This window comes from Lathyrus oleraceus, unplaced genomic scaffold, assembly GCF_024323335.1.
Source record: "Lathyrus oleraceus cultivar Zhongwan6 unplaced genomic scaffold, CAAS_Psat_ZW6_1.0 chrUn0252, whole genome shotgun sequence".
Taxonomy (NCBI): Eukaryota; Viridiplantae; Streptophyta; class Magnoliopsida; order Fabales; family Fabaceae; genus Lathyrus; species Lathyrus oleraceus.
Window position 1 is genome coordinate 1 of NW_026112643.1, and position 17,890 is coordinate 17,890.

The following is a 17,890-nucleotide window of genomic DNA, read 5'->3' on the forward strand; positions in this document are numbered from 1 at the left end:
ATATATATATTCTATGTAAATATTTTTTTTACTATTTCAAAATAGTAAAGAGTTGTTAATAGGCTGAATAGAATGCATATTAACAAGTAAATTTTATTTTATTTCAAATTTATATTTTATTATGTTTTATCTTATAAATGTGTGTTTCTATATGTGGTTTGAGTGTTGTCTCTTCCAAAATTTAATTAAATTTAGATAATTTGTTAATAAATAATACCTCCAAAAAATATAAATCATATGAGAAAAATAGTAGAATGAGAGATATTTGTCATTAAGAAAAATATATAAAGAAGTATACAATGACAACATATATTTTTTGAATAATATTATCTTCTATTAATTTCTTTCAATTTTTTTATTTATTTTGACAATACATTTTTTTATAATAAATCCTGAGCCAACATGTTACATTTATTTGTTTATATTTAATAAATTAATATAAGTAATTTGTTTTTAAAAATCATATTATCTTTAATTTAAGAGTGATTTTTTAATTTAAAATTATTTTTTTAAATTCATATATCTTCAAACTATTTTATTTAAAGTTTTTATTTTGACAATTTTTTTTTTGTTTTCACCCTCTAGTTCCTAGCAAAAGGGCCCCCAATAATCCATAGTTCGATTTGAGAGGTCATAAGCCTGGTCAAGTATCATTCTCACCAGGAATCAAACTCGATATTTCCCAATCTTTGTTTCTTAATAAGAGCTCGTTTACCACCCGAGCTCAAGTGTTTGTTAATATTTGTCATTAAGGTGAAGACACAACCAATGCAATTAAGATGATAGAATATTGATAGGTGAAATCAATCCTTGTGCGGGTCAATCTATACGAAGCTTTGCTCTGGCTTTAAATAGAACCCCGCTAGTGGGCAGGGGATTAGTCCTCTTGGATTAGTTAGTCGCAAGGTCGGATTCCAAAATTAATTAATAAAAGGTACGATTAGGTAAGTGAAGAGATCACTCGATAAATATTCTTATCATAATAATAATAATAATATAATAATATGAGTAAAATAATAATAGTAATAATAATATTACTACTAATAATAATATGATTAATAAATGATATTTTACCAATAATATTATTATTAAATAATGATAATAATAACAATACTACTACAAATAATAATAATAATATAATAATATAATAATAATAATAATAATAATAATATATATGACTAATATAATAATAATATAATAATAATATTACTAATAATAATAATATGATTGATAAATAATAATTTTACTAATAATAATATTATTATTAAATAATAGTAATAATAAAATAATAATATTGCAGATTTTAGCATGAGCTTAATGATGAGATACACATTTTGATAATATTTGTTTTCTTTTGTTTGCTCTGTAAAAAAAAAAATTGACATTGTGGATGACTTATTTAGGGAGCAATATAGAAGAATCCATGATTATGGCCATGAACTGTTAAGGACAAATCCAGGATCAATTGTTAAAATTACAAGTCAGTCATTTCAAGGTGAAAAGGAAAATAGTGAACACCATGAGAGGCAAATGAATCCTCACTTCCAAAGGATGTATATATGTCTTAAAGCTTTCAAGGAAAGTTTTTTCAAATGCAGACCTATTATATGATTGGATGAGTATTCTAAAAGGGATACTATGATGGACTAATACTAGTTGTCATTGGGAGGGATCCAAATTACCAAATGCTTCTAATTGCATATGCAATTGTTGAGGATGAGACTAAAGATTCATGGAGTTGGTTTTTAGAATTATTGATAGTTGATTTGAGAGGAGCCAGATTGTGCAAAACTTATACATTCATAAATGATCAAGAAAAGGTTAATAAACCTATACCTCTAAATTGAATTTTACTTATTTCATATATATTATTTTAACACCTTGAAAATTTATGATTACATGGTTTTTTACCAGCTATTGAGGAGTTACTTGGTAGTGTTGACCAAAGGTGTTGTGTCAGGCATTTATATAGTTGATCGCTAAATTCGCAAGTGCACGAATCGCATCAGAGTAATATAAAAGAATGTTGATCCCACAGAGACCAAATCGTCAATCTATCGGTTACTACTGTTACGATGTTTATCTAAGGCTGTACAAATAAGATATTGATTGTTTTTATCGCTTTCCCTTCCCCCCCTTTTTGTCGCAAAATAACAGTAAATAAAGAAAATGATAAATACAGTGCAGATAAAGATATGCTTGAATGTATTTCATGTCAGTTAAACGATGCTTCGATTGTCTAAATAGAACTACTTATGGGGCAATATTTTCTACTCTTGAAAAGAATCCATTTAACAGGAACTGTCGCTTTCGCATATTCAGAACCGAGTTTACCCTTAAATTAAGGTCTTTTATTGTCACTTATAAAAGGTGCGTAGAACGCTAAAGTAGTAAACTTATTTTTAAGAAATAAGACTCGTAAGCTTAGTTGAAAAGTGATTTTGATTCGGAAAGTTTACCCAAGGAGTTTCCTGATTTTAAATCTATCAACGCGTCCGAAAACAGTTTCAGAAATCATTTTTCCTTAAAGTGATAAAAATTCCTAGTTAACTAAGCCAGGGTGCTTTTGCACTCCTTGAGTAGTTAAAACTAACCAAGTTTGTTTCAGAAAAACTCGAATTAAAAATCAAAAGAGCCCCTAAATCATTTCTACAGATGCAATATGTGAAACATCTCTTTAACCGCGATCCTTACATTCTAACCTTTGAAAGATTTAGCCAAACATGGTGATGCAAACAAATACAATGATATTGAACATGTTGAAAAGAAGTTTAGAATGTAAGGCGTGAAGAACAAGTAAAGCGTGTAAAACAATTAAAACGAGCAATAAAGATAATGGCGAGAAAATTAAATAAAGTAAAGCATAACAAGGAATTTAAATAAAGTAAAGCATGGAAAGTAAAATAAAAAGGCGATTCAATTAGAACCTGCTCCAAACGGAGGCTTTAAATCTGGTACAAGGAAGTAAATAAACCTTTGACTTTTAAAAATAAAGACGACAGCAAAATCAAAGTGCTCCAACTCAATTTCACTAAGGTGCGATAACCCCTCGATGTGATGAATTACCGCTTTTAGAGATGATAATATAGTCTTAGTGTTGTAAACTAAGTTGGATGTCTTGTATGTGAACTAGAACGACCTATTTATAGAGGAACTCAACAGCATGCAAAGACCAGGATGCCCTTCAACTTCTCTTTAGTGGGAACATTGAATTCAAAGGTGGCACCCGCCACCCCTCCATGGCGCCCTCCATGTGAGTAAATGGGGAAGTTCGTTGGATTGTGGCAGTTTCCACCTGGTTGAGGGTTGATGTGTCATGGCTTCTCCTATAGCGGACGCCATGCAGAATGCCACGAGTACAATATTTACTGAAAACCCTGATTTTATGGTCTTTTTGCTTCGTTTCTTCTACAAAGGTCCTGAAAGAGCTAAATACCTGAAAACAACACAAAAGAAAGCATAACACAAGCAAAATGATAATAAAGACCTAATAAACATGTGAAATCCGAGTCAAATACACGGTGTGATTTAGTGTGATCAATAGCAACTTCAGGAAGAAGTTCCCTGGCCTAAAACTGAAGGAATTGATGTGGAGAGCTTCAACTGCAAGTCATGTGAATGCTTGGTAGAAAATAATGCTTGAAATCAAGGGATTCAATGAAGAGGAATTCAAATATCTCATCAAAATAACACCAAGATTCTGGAGCAAATCAAGGATCAAGACAAGTATAGGCTGTGATACTTTGGTGAATAATATGTTTGAGGCATTCAACTCTATTTTTGTAGCTGCTAGAGCCAAGCCAATTTTGACAATTCTTGTAGAAATTAGAGTGTATATAATGAAAAGATGGGAATCAAATAGGCAAAATATTGGCAAATATGAAGACACAATACTATCAAACATAAAAAAGATGATGGAAAGGAAATCACATAACACAAACTATTGGATTGCGAGGTAATGATTAATTTGTTGTCCTTTTACTCTGTTAAATGCCTATACTGATTGTTGAATATTACAGGTGTCAGGTGAATATGACTACTAGGTTAGGCATATATCACTAAATGGAGAAAAATATGTTGTCAATCTTTCCAAGAAAGAATGCTCATGTAGAATATGGATGCTGACAGGGCTGCCATACTGTCATGCATGAAGGATCGACATTTACAAATTGGTGTTTTTCTACCTGACTGTTATAAGAAGGATCTCTATGAAGCTTGCTATTCACAAGTTATTTATCCAATTAATGGGGAAGCTTTCTGGACTAAATCTAATGTTGTTGATCTCTAGCCACCACCATTAAAGAGACAACCTGAAAGGCCCGAGAAAAAGAGGAATGGAGAAGCTGAAGAAATGGTGAGGGAGGAGACACACTTGAAAAGGGAAAACCATGGAATCAAGTGTAGTCATTGCCACAAGGAAGGTCGCAACAAGGCCACCTGTAAACTGTCACAACCAGTGGTACCTCCAACTCAGGTAGTAGAAGGAGCCTTGACTCAGGAACGACAAACAATAATTTCAAGTCAGGCACCACAACCAAAAGTTTCAAGTCATCTACCATAACCAATAGTTTCAAGTCATCCACCACAACCAACATTTTCAATTCAGCCACCACCTAAAAAGAAAAAAAAAAAGCTTTAAAAGGGTGTGAAGTTTGTTTCAAGTCAATCTTGATGTTTGTTGTGATGTTTGTTATGCCTTATAATGGATTTTTGTAATGTTATTTCAGTGCCTTATAATGCCTTATTGACAATGGTTTATAATTCCTTTTTATTTTATTTTATTTTAGTATCTTATAATGACTTATTGACAATAGCTTATAATGGATGTTATTTTAGTACCTTATAATGCCTTATTGACAATGACTTGTAATGACTTTTTGTAATGTTATTGATATTCTTTATAATGTCTTAATGACAATGGCTTATAATTCCTTTTTGTATCATTTTTTGGAATATTGTAGATATGCATTATAGCAGGTTATATTTTGTTTCAGCTTTTATACTAGTTATGTATTGGTGTTAAAACAGATGAATATTGTACAAACACAACACTTTGTTAAAACATACACTAACATTCTTCATTAAATAAACAGAAGATTACATCCATATTGTGAAAACAAAAAACTAAATTACCCTAATCCTAATTGAAATACTTTGTAACAGGTCCAAAGGTTCAACCCTAAGCTCAACATCCCAACCACTATGGACATTTGCAACCATCATTTTGTGTGGATAACCTCATTCTTCAATTTGTTAATTTTCTTATTTTGTCTTTCAAGCTTCAAATCCCTTTCATCAACAAATTCATCCCCTAACCACTTGAAGAAATTACACCACTTGTCCATGTGATTTATGTAATTTCTACAACCACAAAATCTTGTAATCAAATCATGCACGAATTTCATATATTCCACAACAATTATAACATGACTATCACAAGTTTCTATTAAGAACGCATAAACATCCTCAATGGAGAAAATTGGAGAAAACCTAAAGAGGATTAAGGATTCCTCACTGTCTTTCATCAATTACACCAATATAAAAGTAGTTTCTCCCTTACGGTAAAGGTTGGTGGTTTGTGTTCTTCTCTCTTCAAACCCTAACATATTTTTCTCCAAAACTCTAACTTTACGTACATCATCTTTAAAAGCTCCACTAATCCCTTTTTATCTCTAAAAACTCTAACTCTACGTATTCCATCTTCAAAAGTTCCATTAATCCCTTTTTTATCTCTAAAAACTCTAAATATAACTCTTTATTAGAACATTTTACTAGAATATTTCATGCATCCTTTATTTTTTTCCACTATCACACACGCCTTCACCATTTTTCCATCTACAACCTTTAACTGTTTCGTCTCTACCACGAGTTTAATCCAACTTATCACATTCTTTGTTATGTGATGCCTACAAAGTAATGCATAAGAAGTAGGAAGTATCTTTGCAACCGAATTCATCAAAGTTGTATCGTGATCGGTAACAATTACTTTCAACATCTCTTCTTTGTCGGATCATAACATGAGAAGTAAATGACAATAAATGACAAGTATTGAAAGGATGTAATAAGATATTTTCTTATTTTCTAACAGAAAAGTATTGAAAGGAACACAATCAAGGATGTTAGAAGATATTTTCTTATTTTCTAACAGAAGTATTGAAAGGAATACAAGGTAAGCTTACTTTTAATAGTTTAGTTGAAGGTGTAGTATAAATCTCTTTGTTGCCTTAATAAATTTGTCTTTTTGAATAACTTGTGTTGTTAAAGAAACCAACATATCAGTTTCAATTATCGGCCCTAGTATTTTGAAACTTGGTTATTAAATGATAATTGGGTGTATTATAGCTAGTTGCGGAATCAACTATGTCTCTAATTTCCTCTGGATCTTGTTATCTACTAGATCTAATGTTCATGACATAATTGAAACATCACATTTTTACTTATTAACCCATAAATGTTCCTCTATTTTATTTTTTTCTTCTTCTTCATTTCGCATTTTAAAACTTATATTTCTCTGATCTGTAACACTGGGCGGGGCGAACGATACTTTTTTATTTCCGATTTGTGTTAATTAGAGAGTTTGAGGTTATACTCTCGATGTTTTGTTGTTTGCGTTGATTTACAGAGACGTTTACCATATTGTTTTAGTTTTAATAAATTATTTTTATGAGACTTATATGATTGTGAAACATGCTTATTTGATAAATTTCGTTGCGATGATACCCTAAGTGAAGTTGAGCAAGCGATGATAGGTGTTGGATGTTTTATTTTAAATTATAAGTGTCACATAACATGTTGTGATTTAATATGTGTGACATCCTAATGTGCATATGTGATATATCCTTGATTTATTTCATTATATTACACGCGGGGAAATTAGGGTATTACAAATGATGTAGTGGAAATGATGGTAGACTATCTGGGAGATGACCCAGGGGATGCCATGCAAAAGTTAGAAGCCACCAGAGGGTGTCATGCTAGGTTTACTTAATCTCCTAGTACCAGATGAGTCACGGAGTACCCTAGCTTCTAATGACTGGAATGTTGCATACAACTACATCCAATGGTATTTCAGGATATCACATCCTTATATGACACTGGATGCTCCGGGAGATCCACCTAGGTCGACTCATCAAGAGACACTAACGGGGGAGCAAGGTAGGTCAAACATGTTGTTTTTATGTGTTTCCTATATGTCGTCATATCATGGATATTGTGCGTGCGGGTATAGACAGAGGAGTCTTTTCAGAAGGATCTTAAGCGAGGGACATCATAGATGCCATTATGGAGGAGACATGGTCGGAACTGCAGTACATAAGGCAACATAGGAACATGGGACTCAGGTCTGACATATGCAGTAGTATATAGTATTAGTATTAGGGGAACTATTATCGACTGTATTTTATTTTGACTTCATTATGTATTACGAATTTATTCATTTATATATGTTATTTTCATATTATTTGATTAATGTATGGTTTATTTAATATAAAATTGAATATGAAAATATAGTTATAATGCATCGTCAATTACATCAGTGCATCTCTAAAACAAAGTCAAAATTTATTGTCTGGTCTTAATTCGGAAATGCATCTCCGTATTCTGTTTGGGGTGTATACGGAGATGTATCTTAGGATCAATTTATCTCAAAATGGGTATGTCTCAGTTAGGAATACATGAGGTGAGTATATGGTAAATCCGGAGATGCATCTTCAGACTAAATTTTGGGGGGAAATGAGGTGAGACTCACTTTAGGACGTGTTTGAGGTGCGTCCGAAAATGCACTTCTGGAATCTGAGGGGCATTTTTTTCCATAGGGTAATTTTCCACCACTTAGGGTCGGATAAGCAATTCTCTTTTTGTATTCATAATTTGTTTATACAAAGGTTGATTATGAATGTTCATCCCCATGACAATCTCGATATACTAAATGAGTATCTTAGAAATTATATTTTTCATACTTATGTCTTTTATCTTGTTATGATTAATAACACAAATATGGTTCAAGTTGGTAAGGAGTTGGATCTCACAATGAGGAGTTATGGGATTGACTCTCATTGTCAATGTGAGAACATATTTAGGCTTTGTTTGAGAGTATGGAGGGGGATATAGGGGATGACTTTGAAAAAAGGGAGTGATTGAGTAAAAATATTATAAGGATTTAGGTGGGGAGTGTTTTAGGGGATTTATTTTTATTCAAAAACCAATATCTCTTTAATTTAGGGAACTAAAAAATTGAATTGGACAAGGGTTTTGGAGTGTTTAGACAAATTGATCAGATATAATTTTATTATTATAGTATTCTAAAAATTAAAAATATGTTAATGATAAAGACTATTTTATCATTCTATACAAAAAAAAAGTTAAAGATTTCTTATTTTTTTAAAAATAATTTTTCGGAGCCTTCTTTTCATCCCTCTCATCCCCTATTCCAAACTCCCAAACAAAACCTTAGTGGATAATCTGCAAATACCTCTATGAGCGATCTTTCGACCTTAAGACTTGTCTAACCCGTTAAGTTTCTAGAGCCTAACTCACATAAATTTTTGTATTAGATCTGTGGCCTTGAACACTTTACTAACGAAATATACTGGTTGTTCGATGTTAGTGATAGATGCTAGAGAGAGAGAGAGAGAGAGAGAGAGAGAGAGAGAGAGAGAGAGAGAGAGAGAGAGAGAGAGAGAGAGAGATCATGTATTTTGGCATACACATCTTGGTCACTTGAGTGAGAAAGGTCATAATATTTTAGCAAATAAATTTTTTCTTCAGATGAAAGGTATTCCTCTAAAAACACGTGCTCTTTGTTTTTCTGGTAAGCAACATAAAATTTCCTTTAATAATAATGGTCATCATCAAAGGCTAAATGTTATAGTTTTAGTTCACACTAATGTTTGCCTGATGGATGGTAAATCTTTAGGCGGTGCATCCTATTTTGTTACTTTAATTGACGATCATTCTAGAAAAGTGTGGGCTTTTATTTTGAAATCTAAAGACCATGTACTCGGTGTCTTCAAACACTTTCATGCAAGTGTTGAAAGAGAAAAAGGAAGGAAACTGAAATATGTCGGAGTTGATAATAATGGTGAATATAGAGGTACATTTGGAGAGTATTGTAAAAAGCATGAAATTAAGCTTGAGAATATTGTTCCAAAGATACCTCAACATAATGGAGTTATAGAGAGAGCGAATCATACGATTAATGATAGAATCATGTGTAAACTCTCTCATGCAAAGGTATCAAGAGCCTTTTGGGGTGAAGCATTAACAACTTTAGTAGATTTGATCAATCTTTCTCCTTCTGTTCCACTTGATGGCGATGTTCCAAACAGAGTATGGACATGAAAAAATGTATCTTATGGTTACTTGAGAGTGTTTGGTTGCAAGGCTTTTATTCACATACCAAGAGATGAGAGATCCAAGCTTGATAAAAGATCTAAATAATATATGGTTGTAGGTTATGGTCATGAAGAGTTTGGGTATTAATTGTGGGATCCAGTTGACAAGAAAATTATTAGAAGTCGTGATGTGATATTTCTTGAAGACCAAACTATTGAAGATTTTGATAAAACAAAGAAGCCAAAATATGATGGAATTTGTTTGTTTTCATGTAATAAGAGGTCAATGGAGCGCATCAGAATGAAAAAGGCTAGAGATCGCACAAAAAGGAGTGTTTTCCATACAAATTTCCCATACCAACACAACTTAGACGTGTCCCATGACACGGTCCGTGTTGGCCCCTTTGAGCCACCTCCATACAAGCAACCAGAGGCTGACCCTACTAACTAGTGTTCCCCGACACGATCCGTGCCAGTCCTCAGACAACTATAAACTTTTGATTTTTGGGTAGTTTTTGTGACCTTTCATCATCCATAACATCGATAACCAGTGATTAGTTGTAGTAAAGCTCAAAATTAGTGCCAGTTGTGAGTTAGTTATGGTTTGGTTTACTATAAATAAAGGCTTAGAGCTTAACATTAAAACGAGGGACCTAAAGGTGATACTTAGGTATCTCTGACATATTTTATTACTATCATTCTATACATTGTTATTTTCTTTAGTTCTTAGCTTAAGTTCTTGTTACTCTATTGTAATTTTTGAACTTTTGGTATCACAATCTTACTTTCATTTTCATCTTTCTAGTTATTATTGCTTGTACTTTCTTTAATTTATTTTCTTGCATTGTTTATAAATATTGTTATTGTTGTTATTTACCTCACCATGTGTGAGTAATTCCTTAAGGACAAAGGATTATGAGAGCTTATCTCATGACAACCCCAATGAATTTATTCGCTATATATTATGAGAAACATTTTGACTGTCTTCTTATTATATAGTTGAAATCATAATCCCATGTCCTATTTTTATCATTTGCTAATTTCTATTTTTAAACTGCATCAGATAAACTCTTTTGCGATCACTTTAGATCAACACAGTTAAAGTAAAATTCAATAATCATACATTTCTCTATGGGTTTGATATTTTTATTACTTGACACAACCGTTCACTTACGGTTCACACACAATCAAATTCCTACAAGTTAATAAGACAAATAAGATATGAAGAATGTTTCTTATGCAATTGCAGTTGGTAATTTTATGTATGCCATGGTATGCACAAGATCGAATATTGCTCATGTTGTTGGTTTTATTGGTCGATTTCTCTCTAATCCTGGTAAAGATCATTGGCAAGTAATGAAGTGGATTTTTAGATATCTTAGAGGTACTTCCAAAGTGTCTTTATGCTTTGGGAGAGGTGATCATGTGTTAGAAGGTTATACAAATGCAAATATGGGTGGTGATATTGATTCTAGAAAATGTACTTCTAGATACATGATGACTTTTGTAGGGGTGTAGTGTCTTGGTAATCAAGGTTACAAAAGTGTATTATTTTATCTACTACTGAGACTGAGTATATTGCAGCAACTTGAGCATCTAAATAACTTTTGTGGAAGAAGAAATTCCTTAAAGAATTAGGCGTAAAACAAGAGAAGTTCATGTTGTTGTGACAATCAGACATCAATTCATCTTGGTAAGAATACGATGTTTCACTCTAGGTCAAAGCATATTGAGGTGCAATATCATTGGATACGAGATGCATTGGAGACGAAGTTGTTTTCACTTGAAAAGATCCATACGTACGAGAATGATGACAAAAACTTCGCCTGCAATAAAGATGATCAACTGCATAAAGAAGACGGGCATGGTGGAACAACTCATTCCCACTTGAGTTCTGAGGGGATATTTGTAGGGTGGACTCACTCCTAAAGTGGGATCCACCATTTATTTAGAAAAAAAGAAGAGAAAAAGAATAAAAGAAAAAAAAGATTTTACAAGATTTATTTTATTTGGTCAAACCCATTAGACATTTAATTAAAGAGATTTTTTAATCCCCAAAGTAACACAACAAATAAGTTCCAGAGAAATGCATAAGGGTTTCATAGAAGAGAAAAAGGCACAAGCTATAGAAGGTTTCTATCACTTAGCTAATTTTATTGATATTCTGTTGAGTAGTTTTACATTATCTTAGAGTTGTTTTGGTATACACATAATTTATGGAAATGTTGTTTGAAGTGAGTTTTCACACCTCAATTGGAACCAAAACACGGTTCGTTTGAGTCGAAGATGGAGAAATCTCCAGCGGCGAGCGATGCGATTGAAGGGATAAAGGTAAGAAGCAATGTTCATATTCCTGATGATCTCGCCTTTTCCATTCTATCAAAATTACCTCTTAAATCCTTGAAGCGTTTTGAATGTGTAAGCAAATCATGGTCGCTCTTGTTTGAAAACCCTCGTTTTATGAACATGCTACGCAATCATTTTACATCTAATAAGCGTTCTGATTATGGTGATACATTTCTCTTCCTAAGTGCGGCTGATTCGCCTCTTACATATGTTGCGTTCTATTTGCTCTCCAATGAGAAGTTTGAGAATAGAATCAAATTTGATTTGCCACCTCCATGTCAAGAGGATGACACTTTCCTTTATATTTTAAGTTCGGTTTGTATTAATGGTTTTTTCTGCATGGGGCAAGATACTCGTAGAGGACTGGTAAATACCTTCCGAGCTGTATTATGGAATCCGGCTACCTCGGATTTTATGGTTATTCCTTCTAGTCCCGATGAGCATGTACCACCATATCGGAGTCCATATTTTGATTTTCAGGGATTTGGTTATGATCACATGAGAGATGACTATAAATTGATTCGATATATATCATTTTTTCCTGTAACCGACGAAGATGAAGATATGCCATTGGAAGATAAATCGTATGAACCCTTGTTGGAGATATATAGTCTTAGAAGTAACTCTTGGAGGATACTCGAGATCGATATGCTTGATATTCGTGATTTTACTTATGCTCAACCGCGGATCGGAGTCTACTTGGATGGAGTTTGTCATTGGTTGGGTACTAGAGATTTATATCAGATTGAAGGTTGCTTGGTGTCATTTGACATGAGCAACGAGGTGTTGTTTATGACACCTATACTAGACATAGATGAAAGCTGTGATTTGATATTTATAAAGAGACACCTAGTGGTGTTAAATGAGTCTATTGCTTTGATCTCAAATTGCTTAAAAGCTACTACTTTTCATATTTCAATTTTGGCTGAACTCGGTGTGAAGGAATCATGGATCAAATTATTTATTGTTGGGCCCATACCTTCCATTGAGTACCCCATTGGAGTAGGGAAGAAGGGTGACATTTGCTTCAAACAAGAAAACAATGAACTAGTCTGGCTTGATTTAAGCACCTTGGTAACTACAAAGATTGGTGTCAAGGGAGTGATATATGGTTGTCAGATAGGAATTTATAAGGAAAACCTTCTTTCAACGGGAGGATTTAATAGTTAGTTGTTTTCTTGTTTTCTCCCGAGAGCCATATGACTATGGTCATTTGGATTTCCAGCATGTATGCCAAGTGGCTTCTCAACTGTAGACTCCATAGTTATTATCAAGTATATGAAAAATTAAGAAGCCATTTGATTATGTTTTATGAATTTTGCTTTATCGATTATTTTTAAGGTTTACTCTCTTTCTATTTGCAAACTGGTATGGTTTCTAATTAAATTGTAAGAATGATCCTTTTCCTTTCCTGAATGTCCTCCAATTTTACTTAAAACTTGATAATCTATTGAGCAACAACATATCTCTTTTATAATTCTTCACATTCTCCTCAAAATATCTATGCTATTGTCAGTGTTATCAAATAGCGGCGCCATGGCCCCTATGGCGGATATTCATGACGTTTTTTGGGATCGCCGCAATGGTAAATATCGGCTGATATTGCGGGTTTTTCCTCCATAATCCGCTGTAATGGCTAGCTATCCTATCCTAATTGTAAGTTGTGAAAGCTTTTACTTTTCATCAACGTGCAAGCTTTTACTTCTCATGTTATGATCTGTTTGTCGGATCATAACATGAGAAGTAAATGACAATAAATGACAAGTATTGAAAGGATGTAATAAGATATTTTCTTATTTTCTAACAGAAAAGTATTGAAAGGAACACAATCAAGGATGTTAGAAGATATTTTCTTATTTTCTAACAGAAGTATTGAAAGGAATACAAGGTAAGCTTACTTTTAATAGTTTAGTTGAAGGTGTAGTATAAATCTCTTTGTTGCCTTAATAAATTTGTCTTTTTGAATAACTTGTGTTGTTAAAGAAACCAACATATCAGTTTCAATTATCGGCCCTAGTATTTTGAAACTTGGTTATTAAATGATAATTGGGTGTATTATAGCTAGTTGCGGAATCAACTATGTCTCTAATTTCCTCTGGATCTTGTTATCTACTAGATCTAATGTTCATGACATAATTGAAACATCACATTTTTACTTATTAACCCATAAATGATTCATAGTAAGGGAGTTACTTATGGTTGTAGTTCAGCCTATAAAGAACTCCTTTTTAATCGAATGCTGACAAGCTTCTTATTAAATATTACATTCTACTGATTGAAAATCCTAATTTTAGCAAGTTGAGTTGTTGTGAGATGCCTTCTTACTAACAGAAAAGTATTGAAAAATGCGGATAAGAAACGAAGGGACGTGTCTTTTGAAGCGGGAGAGTGGGTGTTTCTCAAACTCAGGCCTCATAGGCAGCAAACAGTAGCTCGGAGGATTAATCAAAAGTTAGCACCACGGTATTTTGGGCCTTATCCGATACTGGCAAGGGTTGGAGCAGTATCTTACAAGTTGAAGTTGCCGGAGTCCGCAAGGATTCACTCTGTTTTCCATGTCTCACAGTTGAAAAAGGCAGTTGGAAATTACACTGTTGAACCTGAATTACCTGCAGGTTTGGAGGTCGACGATGATGACTTGGAGGAACCCGAATCCTTGATGGCTACGCGTGAGATTCGTGAGGGAGACCGATTGGTGAAACAGTGGTTAGTCAAATGGAAGGGACGGGCAGTGGAGGATACAACTTGGGTGGATGAATCTATGTTGAAAAGTCAATTTCCCCATGTTAACCTTGAGGACAAGGCTATTGTTGCAGGAGTGGGCAATGATGGAGAGTTGGATAATGGGCCTGGTTGATAGGGTATTAACCTATCGGCTCTATTCGAGTTAGAGCAACTCCAGAAAAGAAGAAAGAGATTAGAATCCAATGTGAAATTGGGATAAAATTTTTGGCTCTCTTTCATTCATGTAAAAGATGGTTATAAAGAATAGGAAATCATTCTAACAAATTCCCTAGATTCCCGGATCACAGGACAGCTGCTACATGACCAATACAAGTGGAAGCTTCTAGTACATAATTAAAAGGAAACGTAAAAAGGAAAACAGAAAGTGACGGCAGCACAGTAAAATTTCCCTTAGGCAAAGTCTTGCATCCAAATGGGTTGCTTTCTAGCCCTTTGACTCTTTCTCAACACTGGGCCTCCAACCTCTTTAGGCCCAATAGCAGAACTTTGGTTTGAAGGGGGCTCTGAACCCGTATCATTACTCCGTTCTTCCACGACAACCTTGTCCTCAAGGTTGAAATTCGGATAAGTTTCCTTGAGCATATTGATCTCTTCCCAAGTGGCTTCAACGGCAGGTAATCCTACCCAATGAATCAATAACTGTTTGCACATTCCCGTAGGTGTTTGCAGCTCGCGAGCTCCAAGAACCTGGGCAGGTTGGAGGGCAACCCGGGTGCCTATGACAGATGGGTCCAGAGAAGGAGTGACCAAAGGCGGGTTTCCGTAATATTTTTTGAGCTTGGAAACATGAAAAACTGGGTGAATGCGAGCCGTGTCTGGTAATGCCAACTCATACGCAACCGAGCCAAGGCGCTGTAGAATTTGAAATGGACCAAAATAACGCTTTGAAAGTTTAGGTGAGGCTCTTCCCCGAACTGAGATTTGTCGGTATGGTTGGAGACGAAGCCAAACCCAAGTACCAATTTCAAAAGAACGATCTTGTCGATGAGCATTGGCCTGATTGCGCATACGCATCTGTGCCAACGTCAAGTTCTCCTTAATGAGCCGTAGCATCTGGTGTCGTCTTGCCAAGGTTTCATCAAGAGATGCAACCACCGTGGACCCTGTGATGTAGGAACGGATGGAGGGGGGAGAGCGACCATAAACGGCTTCAAACGGGGTCATTTTAATGGCAGTGTGGTGAGTGGTGTTGTACCAATACTCTGCCAACGGCAGGTAAAACAACCACTGTTTTGGTGTATCCCCAGTCAAGCAACGCAAATAAGTCTCCAAGGTGCGGTTGGTTACTTCTGTTTGGCCATCTGTTTGGGGATGGTAGGAACTGCTAAAAGCTAAGGTGGTACCTTGTAAACGAAATAATTCACGCCAAAATTTGCTTACAAAAACCTTGTCTCGGTCACTCACAATAGTCTTTGGCATACCATGAAGCTTGTAAACTTCAGCTAAAAATACAGCAGCAAGCATAGATGCGGAGAAAGCAGCAGGTAGTGCTATGAAGTGCGCGTACTTGGATAACCGATCTACCACAACCCACACAGTCGTTTTTCCTTGCACCGGAGGTAAATGAGTTATGAAATCCATGCTAATGTCTTCCCAAATCTGACCCGGAATGGGTAAGGGGTTCAACAGTCCGCCTGGTTTCTGCGTCGATGTCTTGTACTGTTGACAGGTTGCACAGTTCTGCACATAACACTTGACATCCTTAATCATTTGGGGCCAATAATAAGTGGCTGCCAAACGTGCCATCGTCGCTTTGACCCCGGAATGACCTCCTACAGCAGAAGCATGTGCCTCATGTAGCAATTGATAGCGCAATTTGGCTTCGAAAGGAATGAATAAACGTCCCTTGAAATAGAGAAGACCATGTTGCATTGTAAAGTGAATGGGTGTGCTACTGCAGCTACTCAATTTAGACAATAATTCCAGCCCAATCTGGGTATTTGCATAAAAATCAACCAATTGTGTCAACAACAGTGGCTGACTTGCTGACAGACTAGTGTATACTGACACTGTAGGTTCTGGAATTCGGGACAGTGCATCTGCTACTACATTACTGCGCCCTGGAGTATAAAGTATTTCATAATCAAAACCCAATAATTTGGTGAGCCATTTCTGTTGCGCCGGCGTTTGGATTGTTTGTAAGAACATGCCCCGTAAACTCTTTTGATCCGTATAGATGCGGAAATGACGACCAAGTAAGTAATGGCGCCATTTCTTCACAGCCGACGTGATCGCAAACATCTCACGCTCGTAAGCAGATGCTGATTTCATTCGTGTGCACAACTTCTTACTAAAGAATGCAAGAGGGTAAGTAGCTTGAGACAACACTGCTCCAATGGCGATACCCGAAGCATCTGTGGTGACATCAAACGGAAGTTCGAAACTGGGTAAAGCCAAGGTAGGCAACTGGATCATAGCATCCTTAAGTGCTTGGAATGCCTCTAAAGCTTGCTCATTCCAAATGAAACCTTTGGACTTCAAAAGGTCTGTTAAGGAACTAGTAAGGGCTGCATAACCTCGAACAAAACGGCGGTAATAACCTGTCAATCCAAGAAAACCGCGAAGGGCTGTAACTGAAGTAGGCACGGGCCATGCTGCTATAGCCTGTAGTTTCTCTGGGTCAGCTGCCACTCCATCGGCTGAAATAATATGCCCAAGATAACCAATCTGATTAACTCCGAACTCACATTTGGAGAATTTAGCAAACAGTTTGTGTTCGACCAAAATTTCTAACACCTGATGGAGATGCTGCAAATGGGACTTCCAATCCTTGCTATAAACCTTTATGTCGTCAAAAAAAACAAGCACACTCTTGCGTAGAAATGGTCGAAACACCTCGTTCATTGTAGCCTGAAAAGTTGAGGGAGCATTGGTGAGTCCAAACGGCATCACTAAGAACTCGAAGTGTCCGTCCACGGTCCGAAAAGCTGTTTTAAAAGTGTCTTCCGGTGCAAGGAGTATTTGGTGATACCCCGAACGCAAGTCCAACTTAGAAAAAACCAAGGAGCCATGGAGTTCATCAAGAAGTTCATCAACCGTGGGAATAGGAAAACGGTCCTTAACCGTAACAGCATTTAATGCACGATAATCTACACAAAATCGCCACGTGCCATCTTTCTTTTTGACTAATAAAACCGGAGAAGAAAAGGGGCTGGTACTTGGTTTAATAATTCCCTCATGGAGCATGTCATGGATCATATTTGTCATAATTTCTTTTTGGAATTGCGGGTAACGATACGGTTTTATATTGACAGGGTGAGTGTTTGGGTTTAGATGTATATGATGGTTTTGGTGTCTATCTGGGGGAAGGCCTTGAGGGGTGTCAAAGATGGTGGCATACCGGTGAAGTAAGTCTTTAATGGCAGGGTCAATGTTACTGTTGACTAGGTGCTCTGTTTTGGTTGTGGTGTTGGAATCAGGTTTATCAAAGGAAGTAAGGTGAAGTGAATGGATAGAGTCAATGGCTT

At 35.4% G+C, this 17,890-nt stretch overlaps 1 protein-coding gene across 1 annotated transcript; it reads left to right on the forward strand.

Annotated features, from left to right (window-relative positions):
* The first annotated feature begins 11,373 nt into the window (after nucleotides 1-11,373).
* Nucleotides 11,374-12,983, forward strand: LOC127113035 (F-box/kelch-repeat protein At3g06240-like). Its single transcript, XM_051046440.1, has one exon. The coding sequence runs from the start codon at nucleotides 11,619-11,621 to the stop codon at nucleotides 12,846-12,848; it is 1,230 nt and encodes a 409-aa protein (XP_050902397.1). The 5' UTR covers nucleotides 11,374-11,618; the 3' UTR covers nucleotides 12,849-12,983.
* Nucleotides 12,984-17,890: the final 4,907 nt, after the last annotated feature.